The sequence below is a fragment of the Haliotis rufescens genome, unplaced genomic scaffold (genome assembly GCF_023055435.1).
Source record: "Haliotis rufescens isolate VD_foot unplaced genomic scaffold, xgHalRufe1.0.p SCAF_8, whole genome shotgun sequence".
Taxonomy (NCBI): domain Eukaryota; kingdom Metazoa; phylum Mollusca; class Gastropoda; order Lepetellida; family Haliotidae; genus Haliotis; species Haliotis rufescens.
This window is the reverse complement of record NW_025964372.1, coordinates 4,359,895-4,386,509: the sequence shown is the minus strand read 5'-3', so window position 1 is coordinate 4,386,509 and position 26,615 is coordinate 4,359,895. Positions and strand designations below refer to the sequence as shown.

Below are 26,615 nucleotides of genomic sequence, written 5' to 3'. Positions count from 1 at the left end.
GACACCTGGTGGTATCGAAAAAAATCAGTACACAGAAATCCTATCAATTTTGAAAGAGTAAGTGAGTTGGGTTTAGCGCCGCTTTTAACAGTATTCCAGTTATATCACGGCGTGTCAGCTTAATGTGGGAGGAAAGCCCGAAGTGATGCAGGTCTCAGATGTTTACCAGTTCGGTGAAACCCACGAGCAAAAAAAAAAAACCTAGAAACATAATCGGGGCGAACCGGGATTCGAACCCACAATCATAGGTTCCTGGCGTGCCCAAGGGACGCAACTCTGCACAGCGAATTGCGGCACCTTAGACGACTGGGCCCCCGTACATGAATGAACCCTTTATGCCATCTTGGAACCCGCCCTGTTTCGCTGACGATGTTCATTAATGTTGACAACTAAACTAAACAAACCATGCTTGCCGTAAGAGGCGACTAACGGGATGGGGTGGTCAAGCTCGCTGAGTTGGTTGATGCAGGTCATCGTATCCCAATTGCGTAAATCGATGTCCATGATGTCAATCACGGACTTGTCTGGTCCAGAATCTATTATTTACAGACCGCCGTCATATATGTGGAATATTGTTGAATGCGGCTATTGTGAGTTACCCAAATCATTAATTTCTTATGACACAAGAGTGTGAAGTCAGTTTAGCGTGAAGCGCTCGTTAAATCTTCCACACTGTGCATGTTAGCAATTATAAAACAATTTGAAAATCGTCGAACAAATGCACACGATCTGTTGCCAAGTCTCAAAGTGGTGACATAGGTAATAAAAATAATTTGGCACCGTTTCTCGTTCTGCCGAAATATCGGATAGAAAATGATACTTGTTATTTTCATCAAACCGCTGTTATGAATCTGAAAAGGGGCGGTCGGGTAGCCTAGTGGTTAAAGCGTTCGCTCGTCACGCCGAAGACCCGGGTTCGAATCCCGACATGGGTACAATGTGTGAAGCCCATTTCTGGTGTCCCCAGCCGTGATATTGCTGGAATATTGCTAAAAGCGGCGTAGAACCAAACTCACTCACTCACTATGAATCTGAAAGCTCCCTGTGGCTATGTTTGTCGTAAGAGGCGACTAACGGGATCGGGTGGTCAGGCTCGCTGGCTTTGTTGGTGCATGTCGTCGATCACAATTGCTTTGATCGATGTTCATGTTGTCAATCACTGGATTGTCTGATCCAGAATCGATCACTTACAGACCGCCGTCATATACCTGGAATATTGCTGAGTGCGGCGTTAAACAAAAAAAACAAAACAAAAAAACAAATGAAAGCTCCCCAGCTGTGTTTCTCTCTATACGGTTATCCTTTTCCAAGAGTAGGCACACAGAATGCAGCCCTTTACTGTGAGGCTAACAGTTTATCAGACATGCCAACTGTTGCTTCCGAATATCTCAGAGCTTTGCCACTTAAAGATAAGAGAGCGGGGATCTCTATGTACTCGAAAACCAGTGTCCTGAATCCTGCATGTGTCCTGTTACATTCGGAATGTCGTTGTCCTATCTTTACGGCATATACTTACTATGCTCTAGTTGCCATGACAACGGAAATACATAATTGACATGTCACTATGGATGATGTTGCATTCATAGTTACGTTTACTCATGAAGATCCGTGTGGAGAATAGGTCTTCAGCAACCCATGCTTGCCGTAAAAGGCGACCATGCTTGTCGTCATTCGTCACCACTCGCCCCTTTCCGTAATTCAGCTTGTCCTGGAAAAACACGAGTTGGTCACGAATGGCTTGTCGTTAGAGGCAACTAACGGGATCGGGTGTCAGGCTCGCTGATTTGGTAGATGCATGTCATCGTATCCCAATTGCGTGGATCGGTACTCATGATGTCAATCACTGGATTGTCTTGTCAAGACTCGATTATTTACAGACCTCCATCGTATAGCTGGAATATTGCTGAGTTAAACAACAAACAAAACGTTTTCTCACATGAGTGAGTTGGGTTAACGCCGCTTTGAACAGTATTCTTCACTGCGACGTGTCTGCTAAACGTGGGAGAAAGCCCGACGTGATGCAGGTCTTAGACGTTTACCACTTTGGTGAAACCCACGAGCATGGATATGGTGCTCACAAACCTATAGAAACATAATCGGGGCGAACAATCTTATGTGTCCGGGGTAGTCTAGTGGTTAAGCGTTCGCTCGTCACGCCGAAGACCCGGGTTCGATTCCCCATATAGGTATAATATATGAAGCCCATTTCTGATATTGCTTGAATATTGCTAAAAGCGGCGTAAAACCATACTCACTATTCAATAACGATTACCGCATAAATCTCACTATAAACTTGTCCCCCAAGTTGTTTCTCCGATATTCCAAAATGTCAAAGTAGTAATTAAGATAAAACGTTGAATGGTGTTTTACGCCGCAATAGGGGAGGTCGGGTAGCCTAGTGGTTAAAGCGTTCGCTCGTCACGCCGTAGACCCGGGTTCGAATCCCGACATGGATACAATGTGTGAAGCCCATTTCTGGTGTCCCCCGCCGTGATATTACTGGAATATTGCTAAAAGCGGCGTAAAACCATACTCACTCACTCATTTACGCCGCATTATTACATTTTCCAGCATCAGCGCGGAGTCATGTTAAGAAATAATCGAAAATAATCATGACACAAGTGGACAGACATTTCCTGAAGAAACATTAAATCATTTGTTTGATTTACGGACAGCAGGGCTTGTGAAAAATACCGAGCAAGCCTACATGTATTTGAATGGTTGACCTTTAGAAGAGCTTAGTGGATCCACGTATTTGAAAATACAGGAGAATTGAACAAATATGCTTGACGTCGACATTTCTCGGAGGGTGTAATCCGCGAATAAACATTATTTAGTTACCATGGTTACGATCTATAGTTGCCCAGGCCTACATCCCGTCTGAAGGACAACTTACAACAACACGTCCTTGGTTCGTTGCACCTTGTCGTTGTCTATCCCAGTGAAAACAACAAAAACAAAATTATGTTAACAACAATATTTATTCCTTGCTTACTTATACTGGTCTCATTGTGAGCGAGTTGGGTTTAACGCCCTTTTTAACAGTATTCCAGTTAAAGTAGACACAATTTATGGTTAACAACTTCTTTAATATTGTAAAGGCGACGTTTCGGTATAGATCCTATTACCTTTGTCAAGCAGGACTGAGGATGTTATTGTTGCATTAGGTGTTTAAGACAGACAGACAGGCAATAGTTTATTAACGTCTCACTCCTGTTCATACATAAAACAGCTTTATACAACTTGACATAGATAGAATGTACAGAACCATTCAATAGAATAATGAGAGACGAATTATCACAGACTTTATACATAAATGATATAAAGATGATATAGTAAAAAGTTATCAATATAAAAGATGTTTTCTACGATTAAGAATTAAAAAGCAGACTTTGGCAAGTATAAAACACACACTGGAGTCACTGAAAATAAAACAAAGTTTGTCGATATCAGGTATATCTAAAAAATTTAGATTTAGCAATACATTCATTAAAAAGAGTTGCCCTGATATCATCATATAATACGCAGTGAAACAAAACATGGACCTCGTCCTCTACGCTGTCATTACAGTGAAAACATTTTCTATTATTGACAGGTACACCTTCGTATCGACCGGTTTCCACTCGAATAGGAGCCACGCCACATCTAAACTTGGCTAGTGCCGATCTATAGTTTCTGGGCATCTTATTTGAAACATAGTATTCTGTCCCATATACTTGTTTGTAACATCCATACATTCTCAATTTATTAAGCCCATTTCGCCCCTCTTCCTTTCTTAACATATCACTCCAACGGGTAACATATTCATTTTTACACCATTGTTCCACCTGTGTACAAACAGAAAAATTTATCAATAAAACCTGTGGCGTTTAATAGATGTCCTAAATCCATATTAGTAAACTTCTTTCTTACCCTACCATTCCAATTTTTACAACCATTTACAGCGTATCTATCAGCCCAGTTAAGAGGTTGCCTTCTGCCTAAGCAATTTCGGCTGACCTGTCCCTCTTTGGGACTCCTGTGTGTGAGTAGGGTACACATATCTATTGTGAGTTTGGTGTTCACATAATTTCTGTTTTTGTATTGATATGATTTCTATTTTCTTATATTGTTATTTCATTTTTATCCTTAGCTGCTCTGTTTATAAACGTTCGAGTAGCTGTCCATCTCTCAGAAATAGAGATAGTTTGGCCTTCGCTATTGCATCTCTTGGCTTTAGGAGATCTATGACAGATAGCGGATCTAACTGCAATTCTTGTTTTAACCTAGCCCGGGCTGGGGCGTGGTCTTGACATTCTAGTAACACGTGAGCAATGGTTTCAGCTTGATTGCAAGATGAACAAACCTTGTCATAGTGCTTTTTGTGACAGAGTCTGAGGCGTGAGATGGCAATTTCAATTTTCCTTTCATTTGAGTATAGTTTGGCTATTGTTGGACCTTGGGTTGAATTTTGTATAGCCATCTGCCAATCTTACTTGCGTCCCATAGGGCTTGCCATCTTTCTGCTATAGAGGCTTTGATTTTGCTTTTTATCAATAGTTTACTACAGGGAATAGGCTGTATGTCCGCTTTGTCTAGAGCTAGCTTCGCCAGTGAGTGTGCTTTTTCATTTCCATGAATATCTATGTGAGAGGGGATCCAACACAGCTCCACCTGTTGCCTTTCGTCCGATAGTTTTGTATATTCGTATAGAATATTGTTGACTGTGTTTGGCCTGGAGTTTGAGTTTCTACCACTGACGGCTTGAAGTGCACTTAGCGAGTCTGATAGGACGACTGCCTTTGCTTCCGAAGTTCCGGTATGAGTTTGAGTGCATGATGAAGAACGAGGAAATTTGTACAGAATATATATAGTAGGTGGAGGATTAACAGTAGAGGACAATTACATACATGCCCTCTCTATCCCCCCCCCCCCCCCCCCCCCCCTAAATAGATATATACATATATTTCCTAAATCAAATGCTCACTAATATTAAAAGGGATTTGGTGTGTGCAGTTAATGAAACATCACCCATCTTTTCAAGTCTTGGTAATCTGTAAGTCGGTTTGTATCAGATTGTGTCGGTTTATATCAGATGGTGTGCAAAGTTAAGTTTTCTCAAGCTATATACTCGTTTCGTGTTTAAAGTCGCACTACTCCAGCTGTATGAGGCAGCCTGTAAATAATAGAGTCAATTAAGTAATTGATATCATGAGCAACGTCCCAAGGGGTACGATGATAATTATAGTCAATACTGATTTAGTCAAGTCACCGATCGTTAATGACCACTCGAAAACAGATACGTACTTGTATTTGTAAGCCAAATTTGCGCTAGATCTACAGTGACTATTTCGTCATTATAGCGACTCATATGCCTGTTACTCATATTACTGTTTCAGAACGGAACACGATTTCAAACATGTTTTTTCCCGGTTCAGTTACATTTATAATACATATTATACTCTTTGCTCTTTGAGACGACCACATTGACAGGATATCCTCGGCCTCGATGTCATTCACAGGCGTCATAAATGTTATACTATCTGGACAACAACTAATATTTATGATGATAGTGAAAATATTCGTGCTGACCCAATCAAGTGTTACAGTTTTACATATGATTTTAAATTTTAATGATTCGTTTGTTTTAAACGTAGTTATGTATTTTAATGACATAGTAGTCCATACTCCAATTAAACATTCTTTCTTTTTAAAAATATAATAATAGTTGTTTTACAAATACTCTAAACTAGCTTCCGGCATTCCTGGGGAATTCCCACGCCCTCCAAGCTGATGTATCACGTAATCACACCTCAGTGAACTGTAGCATGCCTGTTAAATGTCGCCAGGGAGGAAAGAGCGGCGGAGATGTCACTGAAAGAGATATTAACGACATGGAATGAAGCAATCATTTATTTTGAAAATGGCAAATTTGAAGAAGCCATTGATAAATTTCGACAAATCGTCGACCCATCAGCGAAAATCCTTTTCAACATAGGTGTAACCTATTTGGCAGCAGCAACACCCCATCACGACCAGGCTTTGAAGGTGAGAGGAAACTAAACTATGGAAATGGTGATTTTGGAGCAGCTATAGAATATGTTTGCCACTATTTTTATTCAATGTCCAAGCGCTAAGGATAGAGTTGGGGATAAACTACTACAACTTACCCCAAAGATCGAAAAGGCGCGCGTAAATATGTATTTTGCGACGCTAGATATTTTTCTTGAGATATATCTAGTTTTTATTAAACTATTAGGTGACAAACAAATTCTATAATCGCACGGTGATTTTTAGATCAACAATATTTCAATCCGACTAGGACCAACACGTCAGGCTACAGTGACATTGGCCAGTTGCATTACAAAACATTTTGGTCTTGAACCGTAAATCACTTGCTTATATATGGGTCTGTGGGGATACCGGGCTCGAAGTGGTCCCTAGTAAGAGGCCACCAAATGGATCGTATGGTCAGGCATGATGACATCGTATCAGGTAGTCCTTGTATGCAACGGCATAGATCGCTGATCGCAATATCGATCACTGGATTGTCTGGTCCAGATTTGAGTATTTACAGGCCACTGTCTTATGGCTAGAATATTGCTGACAAAAGAAACAAACATATGATATGTTACATGATACAGAAAGAATGATGTGTATTGATGTGGTAATCAGTATTGCTTTCGGCATTATACTGCAGTAAATACAATATCTATTAGGTTACTGTAAGACATAATAATTAGAACAATTACCTTTTCAACCACTCACAGCTAAAAAACAAACACTCTGTTTCACAGCAACCGCGGGGCGGTCGGGTAGCCTAGTGGTTAAAGCGTTCGCTCGCCACACCCTGCCCGGGTTCGATTCCCGACGTGGGTACAATGTGTGAAGCCCATTTCTGGTGTCCCCCCCTGTGATATTGCTGGAATAATGCTAAAAGCGGCGTAAAATCAAACTCAACTCACTCACTCACTCACAGCAACCGCCTCCGTGGTCAGGTGGTAGAGTGTCCGCCCGGAGAGCGGAAGGTCGAGGGTTTGATCCCCGGCCGCGTCATACCAAAATGGGGTTCAATTCCCGGCCGCGTCATACAAAAAGACGGTACTTGTTGTTTCCCATCCTGGTGCTCGGATTAAGGGCATAAAACAAGGATTGGTCTGCTCGGAGACAGTATACTGTGTCTTAGTTCTTAAACTGCTCAGTGGGCTAGCACTATAAAATCGTCATTCGTACACACACACACACACACACACACACACATCGCTATGTATGTGCAAAAATCTTGGACACGACATAAAATCCCATTTCATTGTACTGTACCTAAACTTGAAGAAAACTGGCATGTGTTTTACCTAGTTTCTTGATACTTAATGAAACACCACACATTGCCCGATCTGTGAACTCTTGTATGATTTCTAACTTTTTGTGTTTTCATATTTTCATATATACATTTACGTTATCTAGCTGACATGGGTTTTGTACAATGAATAATGATAAATCCAGCATTAATGCATGGTTGTAGTAGTCAAATATTGTGAAGCTGCTGACGGTCTCTATGTAGTTGATTACCCTCACCATGAAGTGGTACGCAGAACAATGTCAATGTCAGTGAAAGATTAATAAGCTGTCCAACTATTTTGACAACCTGATGATTTATCATGTTTATTGGCCTGTGACATGTGGAATGTTTCAAATGTTGATGACTACCTCTAACACCCTTCTGACTGAAGTAGGAAGTGGACATACTGTATTCGACGTAATAAGCGCCCCGCTCTAATAAGCGCCCATGGCGATATTTGCTAGTATCAGAGCTCCAAATAAGCTTTTGGTGTTGTGGGTATTTTACCCATGCATTTTAAAATCATTGGGTGTCAGTAATTCTACCTGCGTATTCAAATTTCTGTTACCAACTAGTTTTTACACATGTGGGTATTTAAGTTAAATATTTAAAAACACTATTCATCTAGTCCCTGCAAACTGGTGTCGTGTGGGTTCGAGAGCTTTATAGGACTCAAAAATACCATGATACTTCCACAAGAAAGTGTGATGGCAAATGATCATGATGTAACTGTCATCGTGGAGTTTGGCAAGGTTGACGGAATGCCCCTTTATAATTTCAAAATAAGTTGCTGATTTGCTAATCGAATATGCAGGGTTACTTCACAATATTTTGACGATACGCACAAGTTTTATTTTTGTAGCGTATCTGTAATGTTCGTTGCGTATTTGATACGCTTGGATTATATTTTACTGTGTATTTCTGCATTTCTGATTATCTTGAGCTCTGTAATATATTGGCTAGTGAACAATCCGACTTAGCACCCTTCCGATTGATCAATGTGTACAAGACTTATTTATTCGTGTATATACAAACTCGTGTTTTATATGCACCCTTCATTATTGGCAATTAAATTCTGGATAATATATCTGTCATGTATAATACGCACATACATTTCTTTTGCATCATTTCAGGCTGTCAGCATAAACTACGAAATTTACAATCTTTCAACTCTGTTTTTTCTCTCACCAAAATTATATTCTAATAAGACCCCCCTATTTCCAATTTTGAGAGCGCCCTGGGCGCTTATTACGTCGAATACGGTATTTGTTTTGGCCTAAAGAGCATGGCATATTCTTGTGAGAACAGAAAACAACATGGAAATCCAGGTCTGAATGAATTAAACCTCTTGCATTCTGTCGTTACTCAAAATATGCCGAGTGACGATCATTTGTGAACTCGAATAAAAAAAAAAATATACGAGGAAGATAATAAATCTCATGTCCGTCTGTTTCTTTCAAACCACATGTTAGGCTAGCACCCTCTGTTGGCAGATTGGATATTAATGAACTTGCTAAATATGAAAGAAGAAATTATTTATTTGCGAGATCAGTAGTATAGGTGGTAGAGTGATGTGTTCTGGGATTTATCTAGACCTGCTCAGAGGCTGATATTCAACTAATAACAGCTAATGGCATTGATATTCCCAAATTGGAATTAAAACATTCCCAATTCATTTAACATCGTTTATCTTTTGTGATGACTTGTGGATGTTCCCGAGGCAAGGGCGTTAAGTGGCCATTAAAATGAAGTTTCCATCCTTGCCAGACTAGGCTGGAATTCCGGAGTTATGTTTTGGCAGGAACGCCCTTGGGTAGGAGGCTTAATGATAAGTTTTACATTATTGAATGTAATGTTAATATACAATGATAAAACACGCCTGAATTTAAGGAAAAAAGGAACATATACGAAACGGGGACTGCTTCTTGACTTGAAGAACAGACAAAGGTGTTGATCGCAGTTATAGCCAAGTCTATTACTGATAAATCAAACCCTGAAACAATTGTAAAACATTCATTAGACAAAATATAAATATATGCTGACATCAAATATATCATTCAATTTGATGATATACAAAATGTTATAACTGCTAATAGATAAACTTTCATTACGTCAACACTTAATTAATCTCATATTATAAACCTACTTAATACATACATGTATTGGATATACCGTAATCGACGTAATAAGCGCCAATGGCGACATTTGCTAATATATTGGCTGGTGAACAATCCAGCACCCCTTCCGATTGATCAATGATCACAAGACTTATATATTCACGTATAATACGCACTTGTGTGTTATGTGCACCCTTAGTTATGGGTTAATAAATTCTGGAAAAATATATGTGTCGTACATAAACACTTCAGGCTGTCAGCATAAACCACGAAATCTATCTTTCAACTCTGTTTTTTCACCAAAATAATATTCTAATAAGAGCCCCCTATTTCTTATTTTGAGAGCGCCCTGGGCGATTATTATGTCGAATATGCTACATATCCAAATGTATCCTATTACCCGACCCTACCCGGGTACCCACTGTAGGTCTCAAGAGATAGGCACAAACAGTCTGATGGGAAAAGTTTGCCCTCGCAAAATGTATTCAGATGCACATATTAAACGATCAGGTCATGCATACACTGAAGTTTACTGCATGAAGTTTTATCTTTATTCCAACATATACAAGTCAGAAGGAATGGGTGCATAGTCAGAAAGAAAAGGGAACATTAGTGACTTGTAGTGTAACCACAGAGTTTTAGATAATTTTTGTCATTAAACAATATATCACGTGACTAACCACGGTTCCAGGTAGTCCTGCGAGTACCCGGGTTCTACTCAATACCCACCCGACCCGAGTACCCGCGTTACCCGTCCCATTTACCATCCCCAAACACACTAGCGTGATAACCTCTAAATGCCTACAAATCCGAGGAATACATACAAACTATAAAATATCAACAGAAGACTAACCTTTAGAAATGAATCCAATTGTCCATGAATGAATCACAAGACTTATCCAATTGTGAATACCACAATGTCCAATGCTATACTTGTGATCATCTGATAGTAACATCAAATGTGATATCTAAACTGTAGTAAAACAAAACCCTATAAACTGAAGACAGTAAGCTATGGAGTTAAGTGAGTTGGGTTTAACGCCACTTTTAACACTATTCCAGTCATATCACGGCGTGTCAGCTTAATGTGGGAGGAAAGCCCGAAGTGATGCAGGTCTCAGACGTTTACCACGAGCACAGGTATGGTGCTGACAAACCTAGAAACATAATCGGGGCGAACCATGATTCGAACCCACAATCATAGGTTTCTGGCGTGCCCAAGGGACGCAACTCTGCACAGCGAATCGCGGCGCCTTAGACGACTGGGCCACCCGTGCCCCCCTATGGAGTTAAACACAAAGGGGCAGTAAGGGGCGCGCTTGGGCAGTGATAGTGCACTAGACCAGAGGCTGTGGCAAAGTACTCATGCAGTCAGCTGAAACAGAGAATTAGGAAAGCTGAAGTGTGACGTATAATGTTTAAAACATACTTGACTGAATATTTAATTCAGTAGAAAGATAAAAACTAATAGAATTCCCAAAATATATAAAACTATTTTATCCTGTCACATGTAAAAAAAATCAAAATTTTAAACAAAGTAACAACTTTTTTCTTGATTTGCCTGCCAAGAGCTTTTAGTTTTCGATCTTGGATAAATCGATGGTACCGTATTCGACATAATAAGCGCCCAGGGCGCTCTCAAAATTAGAAATAGGGGGCTCTTATTAGAATATTATTTTGGTGAAAAACAACAGAGACGAAAGATCGTAAATTTCGTGGTTTATGCTGACAGCCTGAAATGTTTATATACGACAGATATATTTTTCCAGAATTTAATTGCTCATAATTAAGGGTGCATATAACAAACGTATCATGCACGAATAAATAAGTCTTGTGGTCATTGATCAATCGGAAGGGACGCTTATTGGGAATGTTCACTAGCAAATATATTAGCAAATATCGCCGTGGGTGCTTATTAGAGCGGGGCGCTTATTACGTCGAATACAGTATTTATCTTATGTTGAAAATGCAAAACCAGGGAAGCAATGCTGCTTCTATGATAATGCTGTGTTGTTACAGTTATTAGCTCACCCATATTGTTCCTAGATTAGAAAAAATTTAACTTTAACTTTGACAAGAGTAACCAAAGTCTGATGTACTGAAGAGGAACCCTTTTCAAACAGACTGGTTTATGGCAGTATTTGCATTGCATCATATTTAAAATGTGAAAAGATAAATTCTTCACTCAGTCTGTTTCCCAGAATCTATTTTTGATATTGGGATTTCCCTTTTTGTTTATTGTTAACAAAGTGCCCAATTTAGCTTTGATTATTCCTATTTCAGTTCCAATTATTTTTGCCTTCCCTTGTAAATGACACATTATGTATTGTTTTTGCAGTGGTTCTCCGATGCCATTACCAAAGATCCCTTCTTGGCGGTGGCCTATTTCCAAAGAGGATGCACATACCTCAAGCTACAAAGGTGAGTTTTATGAACACCAACAAAGTTGGTTCCTTGACTGAAAGTGGTGTGTCATGGTGTTTGCTCCATTGCCAGCTTATGTTTTCAATATCTCCTTTGAAACCACAAGGCCAATGATGGTTGTATAGATACCAAGCCTAACAATTATGGACTCTGTTGATTGAGTTGGTTGTTCATTATTTTTCAACATAATCTCCCCTGACGTCCACATCCTTCTACCAATGATGCTGGAGTGTCTGGATCCCGCTGATGTAGAAGGCTTGCTCCTGGTGGTTTAAAAAGTCCTCCTAAATTAACATAATCATTTGCATAATGGTTACCATATTAGTTCTTTCATCAAGTGTGGCATCTGCACCAACAGTGTGTAGCAGCCATAAAATTTCCGAGTCCCTTGGTGGGATTCGAACCACGGACCTTCTGATCAGAAGTTGGACACCTTGTCCACATGACCAAAGAGGTTAACCCCGTCAGCAAGCTGACAAGGTAAGGATGTCATCTGTGGGATGACTCTACGCCCTGCTACATATTCCCCCGTCAACAGAAGGCATGTCCCGGGCCGCATATTAGGGATTGAGGCTTATTTTGCTCAAATTTAATATGAACGCGCTGAGCCCCACGTCGGGTGCCAATGTAGCGGCCCTCAAATTTCCGAGTCCCTTGGTGGGATTCGAACCACGGATCTTCTGATCAGAAATTGGACGCCTTGTCCACATGACCAAAGAGGTTAACCCCGTCAGCAAGCTGACAAGGTAAGGATGTCATCTGTGGGATGACTCTACGCCCTGCTACAAATGGAGCCAGTTAAAGTCAGTATATCAAAGACAGGGGACATAACTCTAGATATATTTGCATGATTATGCAAGGCATTTTGCTATGACTTGTCAACTAAATGGTTTGTCAAAATATTAATGTCAAATTGAGCATCATAAGTTTTATAAAAAAAAATTAAAACACTGATCATGCTGATTCAATTCAAAATAATTTTGCATGTATGTCTTTGAAAAAAAAAGAGTGTAAATTTGGATATTTCTTTTTTCCAATTTTGAAGAAAAAGACGGCCAGTGGATGTGTGATCCAACAAATAGACAAATAATGGCCCTATTAGATGCACAACATGTTTCATTGTGTTTTAGGGGTGAACACATAAGTAAACACAAAGTAAATATGTGCTTTTCAGATATTATTTTTTCAATTTTCATTTTCAAGGGGTATCTGTAAATCAATTGAAAAAAAATATTTTGCCAAATAACTGATGACAATGATTATTGCAGGTACAGGGAGGCGGGGGTGGACTTTCAGAGTACACTGGAGAAGATGCGAGGAAGCAGTCTGATCGACTACAGGCAGCTAGGCCTTCCCATCAAACTCTACACAAGCCAGGTGAGGTCTCCATCTTGTATGTCAGTGTCACGAGATTCAATGTTCTGCGCTTCTTTAACATAGGTTAGAATAGCACCCTATTGCTTGTCGTGAAAAGCAACTAAATTAGGACGGTGTTCATAATGTCGACCATTGGTTTTGTTTGATTCAGCATGGACTACTGGGGAGTAATTCTACCCCAGATTACGTGGGGCGATGTATCTTAAGTTTTTGTTTTGTTTGTTTGTTGTTTAATGCCGCACTCAGCAATATTCCAGCTATATAATGGCAGTAAAAAATCAAGTTTGGACCAGACAATCCAGTGATTGACATCATGACATCGATCTATGCAATTGGGATACGATGACATGCATCCACCATGTCAGTGAGCCTAACCACCCGATCCCGTTAGTTGCCTTTTACGACAAGCATTGTTGCCTTTTATGGCAAGCATGGGTTGCTGAAGACCTATTCTATCCCGCATCTTCACGGGTATAACATTATGTGATCCTTGGATGCTGAGAGACGTTGCTGATGGTAAATCTGGACTCACCCATGAAGCTGCCATCAATTGAATTTTGAAAGCTGTGATCCATTTTGAAATTTAAGCAAAATTCTTAATGCTATTTTTATTTTTTTATTCTGCATCCACGTTTTACCAGGAAGATGCCCTGTGGTAATCCTATGTCCACCACAAATGATGGTTCAAACTATTTGAAATACAGACCTCAATTTCTACACTCATTATATTGTAACCATTGTAAAAATTGTGTTTGCTCCAAACATATTTTTTTGTACGAATGATCATCATGATCATGATGATCAGAATTGACACATATTTTATGGCTCGTAATGGGCCTCCCTAACTATGTATCACAAGCATACAAACTCCTATTGCCACCATGACAGATGTGTGCGCATATAAAGGGAAGTAACTTCATGCTATTTTGGATCACATTGTTATCCTTCTGTTATCTGCGTCCTTCTGTTACGTTCGTGTTCCTCTGTTACTGTCGTGTCCCTCTGTTACTGTCATGTTCCTCTGTTACTGTCTAGTTCCTCTGTTACAGTCTAGTTCCTCTGTTACTGTCATGTTCCTCTGTTACTGTCATGTTCCTCTGTTACAGTCTAGTTCCCCTGTTACTGTCTAGTTCCTCTGTTACAGTCTAGTTCCTCTGTTACTGTCTAGTTCCTCTGTTACTGTCTAGTTCCTCTGTTACTGTCATGTTCCTCTGTTACAGTCTAGTTCCTGTTACTGTCTAGTTCCTCTGTTACAGTCTAGTTCCTCTGTTACTGTCATGTTCCTCTGTTACTGTCTAGTTCCTGTTACTGTCTAGTTCCTCTGTTACAGTCTAGTTCCTCTGTTACTGTCATGTTCCTCTGTTACTGTCTAGTTCCTGTTACTGTCTAGTTCCTCTGTTACTGTCATGTTCCTCTGTTACTGTCATGTTCCTCTGTTACTGTTTAGTTCCTCTGTTACTGTCATGTTCCTCTGTTACTGTTGCATCCTTCTGTTACAGGTACTGATGAACCTGGCTCTGGTGTTACAGAACCAGTCTGACACACAGGGAGTGTGTAAATGTGTCCACGACGCATCTCGACTTGTGAAGGATCCACAACATGAACCAGTCGTCGTCACTGCCTTGTCCTCCTTGCCGGTTGGTGTTTACAGAATCTCATGCACAATTCCTGTCTAAACTAATCTATGAATGTGAATATGTCAGCTGTCCTGTCATCTATGGAATAGCAGAAGTGGTGATTGTTTGTTTGTTGTTTAACGCCGCACTCAGCAATATTACCGCTATGAGCATCGATCAACGCAATTGGAATACGATGACATGCATCAACCAAGTCAGCAAGCCTGAAAACCCGATCCTGTTAGTCGCCTCATACAACAAGCATTGTTGCTTTTTACAGAAAGCATGGGTTGCTGAAGACCTATTCTCTACCCGATATTCAAAATCTTTTCCAGATCTTCAGGTCAATGGAGGTAGTATCAGTAGTAGTAGGGTAATAACTCACCAATATCTGAATAAGTCCGGATAAACTTAATGACCTGTTTTACAGATTTCTATGCCCTGAACGCACGATGGAAAAATATTTAAATATAATCACCTTTTACAAAAATCAATCAATGACTTTATTGATCATGTTTATAACTGCTTGGTCCCTGTTGCCATATTTTCTTGTGTTATTTACTACCACCTTTTTTATGTTTTTGTTCTCATGTTTTTGACATTTACCCGATTCAAGGGCATTAACTGACTGTAAAAATTCAGTTTCTAACTTGGCCTAACCAGGCTGGTATTTCTAGGCTCGATCGTTGCTCCACCAGTGGCTATTATGAGTTATGTTCCTTCCATGTCCCTCCTATTGACCAATCAGATTCCACCTCTCATGTCACTTACATTGCATCAAACAAAATGGTGGTGAAAACATAACACTTGTCTCTGAGAAAATGGCATCACAAGTCAGTATCTTGTGTGTCCCCCATGTGCATTGATGACTGCCGCACAACGTCGATAAATGGAATGGATGAGGCAGTTGATGAAGGCCATGGGCACTTGAACCCACACTCTGAGCTGCAGTAGTCGGCCTTGGTCGGACGTCATTCAGCCGTCTTTGAATCTCGTTCCATAGGTGCTCAATGGGATTAAAATCGTGACTGAGTGCAGGCCACTGCATGGTTCTGATGCCATTCTGCTGGAGGAAGTCTCTTGTTGCTCTCGCAGTGTTGGCACGGGTGTTATCGTGTGAACTCGTGGTTGCGGCGATGTGCCAAATGAGGTATGGCGACTTGATCAATGTACCGAGCTGCTGTGACACCATTGCCTCTCCCTGGCCCGATGTTCTGAAACACCACAGGGCCGACTCTCTGTGCAAGGCCAATTCCACCCCACACCATGATCTTGGAATAACGTTCCCTATGGCATCGCGAGACTCTCTCTCTGCCATCTGCTTTTGAGATACAGTAACAGCTCTCGTCTGAGAAGAGAACTCTTCTCCACTGCTGGTGGCGCCAATGCTAGTGCTGTGTTGCCAACTGAAGACGGTCCCGGCGATGACGTGGTGTCAGAATGGGTCCTCGCTGTGGCCTGTGACAGTGGAGGTGTCTGCTCGTCAATCGTCGACGCACGGTATCCGCACTGATGTGTCGCTGGTTTGTCCCTATGGTCTGTCGAGCAGTTTCCGCAGCAGTAACAAAATGATCTTGAAGATGCTGTCGCACAATCTGACAAATCTGACGTTGGGTGGTGACCCTTGGTCTGCCACTACGTGGTCGATCATCTGTAGAGTTGGCGGTCTGGTACCGTTGCTGGAGCCAGTATATGGTCCTTATGTGGACTTGAAATGCATTGGCTTCTTGCCAGGCGGTTTGTCGAGCATGTAATCGTCCAAGGGCTTGGTTTTGCTGATTCCTCATCAATCTTGGTATGTGGTAGCATACTTTGACAAAAATTACCCAAATATTTAAATGACAACTTATCATGCAATGTTACTTGAAGTGACGTTTCTTTTGTGGTTCAGTATATACACACACACATGATTATCGACTATCGACACACGATTACTTCCTAACTCTTTTGGTGTGTGTGTGTGTGTTTTGTGTGTGTTTTGTGTGTGTGTGTGTGTGTGTGTGTGTGTGTGTGTGAAAAGGGCTAAACAGTGACATTAGGATTTGTAAAGTGATGACTCAAGAAATATTTTGATAATGTAGAGTATTTATGGCTTTGACCATGGTGACAACTGGGATGTGTTGTGGTGAGGTGTTTTTCGAAGCTGGAAATTTTTTTTTAGGATCATTTCAACACCAGGATCAAACAAGAGGGATGAAATGTATTGTTTGGGATCGGATAAGTACAAAAAAATATAAAATTTATTGTAAGATTTTCACTTTGTTGCAGACTCCATGTCTTTCACTGCTGGAGTTCCCCATAAAGGAGTTGGTATTCCGTCCGGCGAAGTCACTGGTTGCCAACCTACAGAAAAAGGACTTCTTGGGCCAGGCAAAGGTAGGACTGTTCAGTAAATATGCTGATTTGAAATATAAAACAATTTCTTGTCTGCATCAGTGATTGATAGAAACTCACAGTTTATCAAAACCATTAAAAAGTGAAAATTTCTACTCGTCCTTATGATACATAAACTATTGCGCAGTTTGGCAAGGACTACAGGACTAACGCTGTGCATGTTGTGCAATGGAATATTAAATATTAACAAAAATGAGAATTCCCTCACTGTTCTTGATAATGAAATATTTCAGATACCGTATTTGACGTAATAAGCGCCCATGGCGCTCTCAAAATTGGAAATAGGGGGCCCTTATTAGCATATTATTTTGGTGGAAAAACAGAGTTAAAGATAAATTTTGTGGTTTATGCTGACTGCCTGACTGTTTATATACGACAGATAAATTTTTCCAGAATTTTATTGCCCATAATTAAGGGTGTATATAACACACGAGTGCGTATTATACCCGAATAAATAAGTCTTGTGTACATTGTTCAATCGGAAGGGGTGCTACTTGGGATTGTTCACTTGCCAATATATTAGCAAATATCGCCGTGGGCTCTTATTAGAGCGGGGCGCTTATTACGTCGAATACGGTAATAAATTTTGGGAACTAAACGTGAATCTCTTCTTAAAAAAGATGATGAAATGTAAATGTGACAAATTAACTAAATATGATTCTCAAAATCTATTGCTATCAATCTATCAGTTTAGCCCTGATTTTGGCTAGCATTGCTGTGTCCTATTGCGACATCCTATCGTAACACATTCTACTACGTCCTATCTTGACGAGCTATAAAAAGAAATTGTTCAATGTACGTCCTATCACGACGACATATCAAACCAAACTGAACAATATACGTCCTATTGAGCCGAACTATCAAACCAGTGTCACAAATGTACGTCCAAACGCGACAACATCTCAAAACCGAAGTGAACTAAACTCAAGTAAGTCCGATTTTTCTCATGACAGCACGTGCCATGTCATACTTTTCCTTTTTCTCTTCGAAGCAAGTTGCGTTCTAGCTATCTGTTCAAGCTTAACATGTCTTCAACCCAGTGCATAAGAACAAATACATTCCATATTAGGCATGTTAAATGTGGCCTAAATACACGTAATCATCAACTTCAGATTTTAAGAAGGGCAACTGGTGCCCAATTGTTTAAGATGCCCCATTTGCTGTAAAGCTCTTAATGCTGACGTCGAACCCATTCGGGGGTTCCCGAAGAATATAGGATCTATGCTTGTCATAAGAGGTGACTAAGTTGATCGGGTGGTCAGACTAGTTGTCTTGGTTGATTGCATATCATTGTAATAATCCAAAACTGGCTCCCACAGGAGATATCGCTTGGGTGAGATCAAGCGATATCTACACTGTAGATGAAATTACATCACAATGCTTTGCAGACCATTGTCACGTCACCGGTTACCATGACGTCACAATCAAATGACATCACTAATGGCTCTGCTACTGAAGCTGTTAGTAGTACTTTTTACACTGAAAACACTGCTAATTACTTTCTACAAATTGAAAAAGTTGGAAGAATGATGTTGGATGATAAATAAAATCTCACCCTTGTGTCTTTTGATATCAAATATATCAACACTCGTTGATAAAAGTGGCAAAAATCCTTGGCAAGCCTCGGAATTTTTCCACTTTTATCAACTCGTGTTGATATATTTGATATCAAAAGACACTCGGGTGAGATTCTCTATATCCCAATTGCATAGCTTGATGCTCATGATGTCAATCTCGGTAAGGGCTTGGACAAGTCCAAACAAGAACCCAATCTCCTGACACCCGACCATACCCAGGTACCTGTGGTACGTCTCATGAGATTGGAAATGGTTTGACTGGAGACCTGGTAAAAAGGATTTAGATACCAGCGGTAGAAACAGTTTTAGTCTGTATACCGATAACATAGATAACATGCTAACAACTTCTGTAGCACAGCCATTAGTGATGTCATTTGATTGTGACGTCATGGTAACCAATGACGTCACAATGGTCTGCAAAGCATTGGGTTGCAATTACATTACAGCGATATCTACAGTGTAGATATCGCTTGATCTCACCAAGCGATATCTCCTTTCGGGAGCCAGGTTTGGATGATAAAGTGTTATCCCAAATATAACATTTGTCATCATGTTTGGTGTGATTGACAGGTGGTGTCGTCCATGTCTCGGCATGACAAGTTCGTTGGATTTGAAGGTGCCAGGAAGGTGAGAAATATTTCCTTCAAGTTTTAAAGAACTTTCCATTGAAATCTTAAGGGATTTGATACCTTTCTCTGTCCAGATTGGACCAATTCAGAATGGGTCCTCATCAAACAGTGCTTCTTGTAAGAGTCGTCTTAAAGATGGATCAGGCAATGTGAGACACAGATTGGCCAGAGGATTATGTTACAAAGTACCTTTAGGACAATAATAGATATTTTCTGGTCCATATCTGTGTCATTTTCAACCACTAGCATTTTCAATTTTCTGGATTTTAACCAAGGGTAGGTAACTCTGACCTTTCTTGAAAGTGAAAGTACAAAATGGACCCATCTTCCCGAGGCAAGGCTGTTAATTGACTGTAACAGTTCAGCTTCAAGTTGCAGGACTTGGCTGGAATTTCTGGGCTCAATCATAGCGCCACCAGTGGCTATTACGAGTTAAGTCCCTCAATGTCCCTCCAATTGACCAATTAGATTCCAGGTCTCATATCACTTGAATTTGCTTCATAAAAAATGGCAGCACTAAGTCATGACGATCAGATTGATAGTCAAGATCTAAATTGAAATGAAACAGGTCTTACCTTGGAAAGTGCATCAGATCACTTGAGCACCTTGATTAAGAACATGAAAAGATTTGGAAAATATCTGCTGACACACAATTGACCAAAATCTGAACGTTGAATCCATGTTGTTTACGAACCGGATGTCTAGTTCATTATGCAATTATCATTGGATTATGCATAGATTTGTTAGTCCAGTCAAAATGTAACTCCAGAATTCCAGCCTAGTTTGGCAAGGGTGGTGACTGGACTTCCATAGTCAGTTATCTCCCTTGCCTTGGGAAGATGACTGGACATGACGAGTGACGCATGTGGTGTCTGTTCTGGTTCAAGTGTGTTGATGAAGATGGAGAGATTATAAGGTCAAATGGAGTGTAGACATCACTCATGTGAACCCTATGAATCGCTGCAAGAAAGGCATTCTAATCCTGAAGAAAAATAGGTGTTTCCTTCATAATACAAAGATTGTACAGTTTCGGATGGTGAATCATCAGATGACCTTGTCCCCCAAATAACTGGAATGGTCTCACCATTGACTAAACCAAAAGACTAGAAAGACAATACCCTCTTTGTCCTTATTGCGTCCTTATTGTGGGGATTGCTTATGTTACCAGGCCCAAAAGATTGTTTCAAATATCTGATTTGTAAAGTGATGGAGTGAAGCAGGCAATTCGTAAGTTTAACACTTTGATTGAAGGGTTAAAAGTTAAAGTTGTCCATAACCCACCTGTTGAAAGTTAAAGTTGTCCATAACCCACCTGTTGAAAGTTAAAGTTGTCCGTAACCCACCTGTTGAAAGTTAAAGTTGTCCATAACCCACCTGTTAAGTTAAGGATTAAGTGGGCCTAGATTGAGTTATCTTTGGAGAGGACCTCAAAGATGTTTGATACTATTTTCAATGGATATTATTCTCATAAGACACAAATCCTACTGAAATATATTTCAGTCTTGTAGATAATCATATCACTATATTTTTTCATACAGTGCCATTCAAATCCAGCCTCACCAAATCCATCCAGAAAAAGTGACCATCTAAGTGTTGACAATGTCAAGGCCATGAAGGGGTCCTTGACCCCTCCACCTCCGACCCGACCTCCTCCTGTGCTGCCACCTACAGCTATCAGGGACTTCAACAATAAATTTCTCCAAACAAGCTCAGGACAAAATGGCCACGTAAGGTCAAGTTCAGGTGAAAGGTCAAGGCCAATTCCCCCGAGTCGTGCTCCACCAGTTTTGAAAAATGGGACAGCCTCAGTGAAGAAAGACAAGCCTCCACGTCCACCGCCTCCGGTATTGAAGCGAAAGGTGTAGCTGTGATGAACAAGTCAATTTCAGTCTTGTTTTTAACAATGCCAATAGAAAATTCATAATTTATTACCTTTTTTAACTTGAATTATGTGTATTTTATTTCTTGATAGCTAGTCAAAAATCTGTTTTATCACTTACTGTTATGGTATAGCATTAAATGAAGCAGGTCGAGATATTTTGCAGTTCAGAAATAGTTTTACAGGTTCTACCAACCCTCACAGTAATGAAAAGCTGGAAAACTAATGTGAAAAGCACCCAATGTTTTTTTCCACTGAACGCAGATTTACGTTATCACCACAAAATTGTGCATTGCATGTTAAGCTGCACAACTGATGAGACAAACTAACACAATACACACCAACATATTGAGCAGGAATTTACATAGCTGCAAACAAAGAAATATAGGTTTTTGCCTTGCTTGTGCCATGGCTGCAGTAATCCACTCCACTCCATGCCACTCGAGTATACTCCACTCCACATGAGTACAGTCCACTCCATGCCACTCGAGTATACTCCACTCCACATGAGTACAGTCCACTCCATGCCGCTAGAGTATACTCCACTCCACATGAGTACAGTCCACTCCATGCCACTCGAGTATACTCCACTCCACATGAGAACAGTCCACTCCATGCTGCTCGAGTATACTCCACTCCACGTGAGCACAGTCCACTCCATGCCGCTCGAGTATACTCCACTCCACATGAGTAGTCCACTCCATGCCGCTCGAGTATACTCCACTCCACATGAGAACAGTCCACTCCATGCCGCTCGAGTATACTCCACTCCACATGAGTAGTCCACTCCAAGCCACTCGAGTATACTCCACTCCACATGAGAACAGTCCACTCCATGCCACTCGAGTATACTCCGCTCCACATGAGTACAGTCCACTCCATGCCGCTAGAGTATACTCCACTCCACATGAGTACAGTCCACTCCATGCCACTCGAGTATACTCCACTCCACATGAGAACAGTCCTATCCATGCCACTCGAGTATACTCCACTCCACATGAGTACAGTCCACTCCATGCCGCTAGAGTATACTCCACTCCACATGAGTACAGTCCACTCCATGCCGCTAGAGTATACTCCACTCCACTCCACTCCACTCCACATGAGCACAATCCGCTCAATGCCGCTCGAGTATACTCCACTCCACATGAGTACAGTCCACTCCATGCCACTCGAGTATACTCCACTCCACATGAGAACAGTCCTCCATGCCGCTCGAGTATACTCCACTCCACATGAGTACAGTCCACTCCATGCGGCTCGAGTATACTCCATGCCACTCGAGTATACTCCACTCCACATGAGTACAGTTAAGACCTTTCTATTCTATATATGAACACCAGTCCATTCTGTATGTGAAGTGGTCACACGATGCCCAGTAATCTAAGGTGCTGCACTTGGCTGTGCAGAGTTGCATCCCTTGGGCACGCCAGAAACCAATGATCATGGGTTTGAATCCCCTGATTATGTTTCTAGGTTTGTCAGCACCATACCAAAGTGGTAAACGTCTGAGACCTGCATCACTTCGGAATTTCCTGCCATGTTAAGCTAACACTGAAACATGTAACTTTAATACTGTTTAAACCCAACTCACTCACTCACTCTGTATATGAACACCATTCAATCCTGCAATTCACTGTTTTCAGTTATGATTGTATGTTTTGTATGTTTATATGTGTTTGCTCAAGATCTCCACAGTCCCATACACTTGTATACAAGAACCTAGTCTTAAATGTCTTTACAAAATATTGTAATCAGAACTAATCACTCAATTATGCCAAATGTATGTCTTTTGTATGCACCACGACTTTTGTATGTGAGCAGGTGAGCTACAGCACCTCGCTATGCAGTGTTGTGCCCCTTAGATTTAAAGATCTGCAGGTTGGGGTGCCATGCCTGTTTTGTTATTATCCTTATCCGTGCTCATTTTCATTCAGTGGTAAACGTCTAAGGGACTGCTAACTTATTATGGGATGTATGGCAGAGGTTTTTCATGCAAGAAATGAACCTCCCTTATTGCTCAGCGGTAGAAACTAACATTTTTAGTCCACTAGTCCTTATAATGATAACATATAGCAAAACCCTTAAAAATGGAAAATTTCTACTAGTCCTTATGATACCTTAACCATTGGGCAGTTTGGCAAGGATTATAGAACTAGTGCCAATTTCTAACACTGTCTCCTATTTTTCGATTACCCTCCCCATGAAAAGACAGCTAAAGCTCCTTAATTAAAATGTCCAATTTTTCATGACCCTCCCCAAATGTGTGTATTATTGTTTTGTTTTTGGTGACCCTCCCCTGATTTCCTGTGACCCAACCCACCCAGTCCCGAACAGTGGCCTGATGGATGGCTATGTACTATCAGGATATAAAATGTAAATCTGATTATGTTTCTTGGTTTGTCAGCACCCTACGTGCTCGTTGGTCTCACCAAAATGGTAAACACCTCAGACCTGCATCACGTCAGGGTTTCCTGCACATTAAACTGACACGCCATGATATAACTGGAATACTGTTCAAAGAGGCGTTAAACCTGACTCCCTCACTCACTGTGTCTCTGAGCAGAGCCATATGCTGTAGTTCCACAGACAGCAGGGGTAATAATAATGAAAATAATAAAAAGTGCATTTATAATGCGCCAGATTCCATTCACCAAGTGGATGCTCATAGCGCTACACTATTATTACTCCGGTCTATGGATCAGTGAGCACTCGATTTTCATTCTCAGCTCCCTGGGGAGTATACAACCCAAGCTGCCTGTGAGACCAGTTGTCATATCCAATCAGTCTGCAGCTCATTTTGGACAAGCGATATTGTTCAATAGCTAGATTTTGGGAGGAAACAACTAACTCTGTCTAGATTTTCACTTGTCTCGGACTAATGAGCTCGTGGCAATGTCTATTCCTGTATATTGTGAAGAGTTTGCCCTTAAAGCATTTTTCATTTTCCTCTCAAGGCCCAAATACCTTCTGCCCACATCTTCCTGAGGCAAGGGAGTTAACTGGCTGTAAACGTTTACTTTCCACCCTTGCCGGACTGGGTTGGGATTTCTTGGCTCAATCGTGCCACCAGTGGCTAGTACAAGTTATGTCCCTTTAAGTCCCTCCACGGTGGCGCCCAGTCAAGACAATCTGATCAATGATCAAGATCTATATTGTAATAAAACGGGTCTTACTTTCCGAGTGCATCAAATCATATGAGCACCTTGATTAAAATTGTGAAAAGATTATCTGTTGCCAAGTTGACCTGATTAAAGTCAAGTGAGCTTATGTGATGGCCTCCTTGTCCAGCATCCGCCGTGCCGTAAACATAATCTCCCCAGGAACCACTGGACCAATGAAGCTAAAAGTTCACATGCTAGTTCCCACAAATGTTGACACCTGAAGAGGTTTTATTTTAAATTTCAATTATATTTTAAAATCATTTTTGGTCCTTTACTTGCTCATTTTTTTACAAAATGTCATGAAATTTGGTATATATCTAGTTAGCAGTGTGGCTCAACATATATGATCCTATTTTGTGATATTGTACGTTGCTATTTTTATTCAGCCTTTGCGCTTTGATGTGAATTCTCTCAAAATGAATTTTATTGCAGAATAAATATTTTCTCTTGAAGTTACCAGATATCTGATTATGAACAGAAATTTGTTAATCATTAGTTGAGTAACCTCCTTTTTTAATGAAAATATTATGTTCGATCAATCCATTGTACCTATATTTGTCAGTATATAATATTTTTTTTGTTTTTCTGGTCTGCAATTGTCAGATTATAAACCTGAACGTTTCCGATTTCACAATAATCAAATGTATGGATCGTTCATTGATTGAAATGCCCTTATATCTTTCAAGCTACATGATAAATAAATTGTGATTTTTTTACCACAAATGTTCATCCCATATGTTCATACCTACTGTATCATTGTAACCCTACGGACAAAATACACCTCACTTTGTGAATCTCACCGTCACGATGATCACAAATCGTAATTATAGGATTGGACATATTCCCAAGGCAAGGGAGTTAACTGACCTTAAAAGACCACTGGAATTTTAAAGTCAGTTACCTCCCTTGCCTCAGGAAGATGAGGATTGGGTGGTCTGGATTGGTCACTTGATTGATAGCATGACATCATACTTCAATTGTTGCTCACATGGGCGGATACAGAGGCGGGGGTGCGCACCCCCTCTTTTTATTTCCCAAAAAAATCTTTATTTCTGTTTAAATTACCACCAAAGACAATAAATAGATCTTAATTGTGCACCCCCCTTTTCAAAAAAGCTGTATCCGCCCATGGCTCATAATACCAATCACTTGATCACCTAATCCTGACTTGATTATTTACAGGTTGCCATCTTAATGCTCGAATAATGCTGCAGTATACAATAAAATAAGCTTACGACAGAGGTGTGAGTAGATGGATGCTGTATGCCCCATTGAAATAGTGTTTTAAAATTATTAGACAGGCTCAAACAAATATGGGGTGGGATACCCAGGGTTTAAAGCTGCCTCTCATGCTGAAAGCCTAGGTTTAATTAGATCTGTACAATATGTGAAGCCCATTTCTGGTGATATTGCTGGAAGATTGCTGAATGTGGTATAAAACCATACTCAAATCACGCAAAGATTCAGATTTTAAAGGAAAAACAGATTCAGTCTGAAATATGTATTTTATGTGAGGATTCTGTTGCTTGAATTAGTAAACAGGGTAGGATGTATTGTTATAATGGAAGGCCTACACTCCCTCAAATATTCTGAACAGGTTTTAGAAGAATGTTGTTGAATGTCACATATTTATCATGACTCATTGTGCTGGTCACATGATATTTATGAATATTATTCATGTTATTCCATGTAGTTATACAACTTAATGTGTCAAACATCATTCCATTCTTGCCATTCAGCTAACTCACGGAATCTTTGTTTATTAAATTAATTTATTAAAACATTATCACGCACATGTACAGCTTATGTTGTTTTATCAAGTGGCTCTTGTGGACACTAACACAGGGGGCATTGAAGTTGGTTGTGAAGAGTTGTCTCCCTTAGCTGTGTCAGGATTTACTGGTCATGGGTTTGAATCCTCACAAACCATGATATAGGTAATATGAAGGTTCTAAACTAAGTTACCCATGCAAATTGAAGGAAAAACAAAATGTGGACTATTTTCAAAGTTCACATTTTCATAACTTCAGAGGAGCACGGGTGGACATGGCAATTCGCTGTGCAGAGTTGCTTCCCTTAAAAATGCCAGAAACCTATGATTGTATCATTTATGTAGAGCA

General features: G+C 40.4%; 1 protein-coding gene across 1 annotated transcript; it reads left to right on the top strand.

Moving 5' to 3' along the window:
* Positions 1-5,757: 5,757 nt before the first annotated feature.
* On the top strand, positions 5,758-26,290 carry LOC124112340 (neutrophil cytosol factor 2-like). Its single transcript, XM_046472407.2, has 7 exons — positions 5,758-6,027; positions 11,774-11,856; positions 13,128-13,236; positions 14,736-14,873; positions 17,121-17,228; positions 19,394-19,450; positions 20,991-26,290. Exons 1-7 carry the CDS (start codon positions 5,848-5,850, stop codon positions 21,315-21,317), a joined length of 1,002 nt encoding a protein of 333 aa, XP_046328363.2. The 5' UTR covers positions 5,758-5,847; the 3' UTR covers positions 21,318-26,290.
* The last annotated feature ends 325 nt before the right edge of the window (positions 26,291-26,615 follow it).

Bases quoted from the DNA above. Each gene is read 5' to 3' on its own strand.
- LOC124112340 (XM_046472407.2), top strand. From the start codon at position 5,848: ATGTCACTGAAAGAGATATTAACGACATGGAATGAAGCAATCATTTAT. The intron at 6,028-11,773 runs GTGAGAGGAAAC...TTGTTTTTGCAG, and splicing joins ATCACGACCAGGCTTTGAAG to TGGTTCTCCGATGCCATTAC. The intron at 13,237-14,735 runs GTGAGGTCTCCA...CTTCTGTTACAG, and splicing joins TCAAACTCTACACAAGCCAG to GTACTGATGAACCTGGCTCT.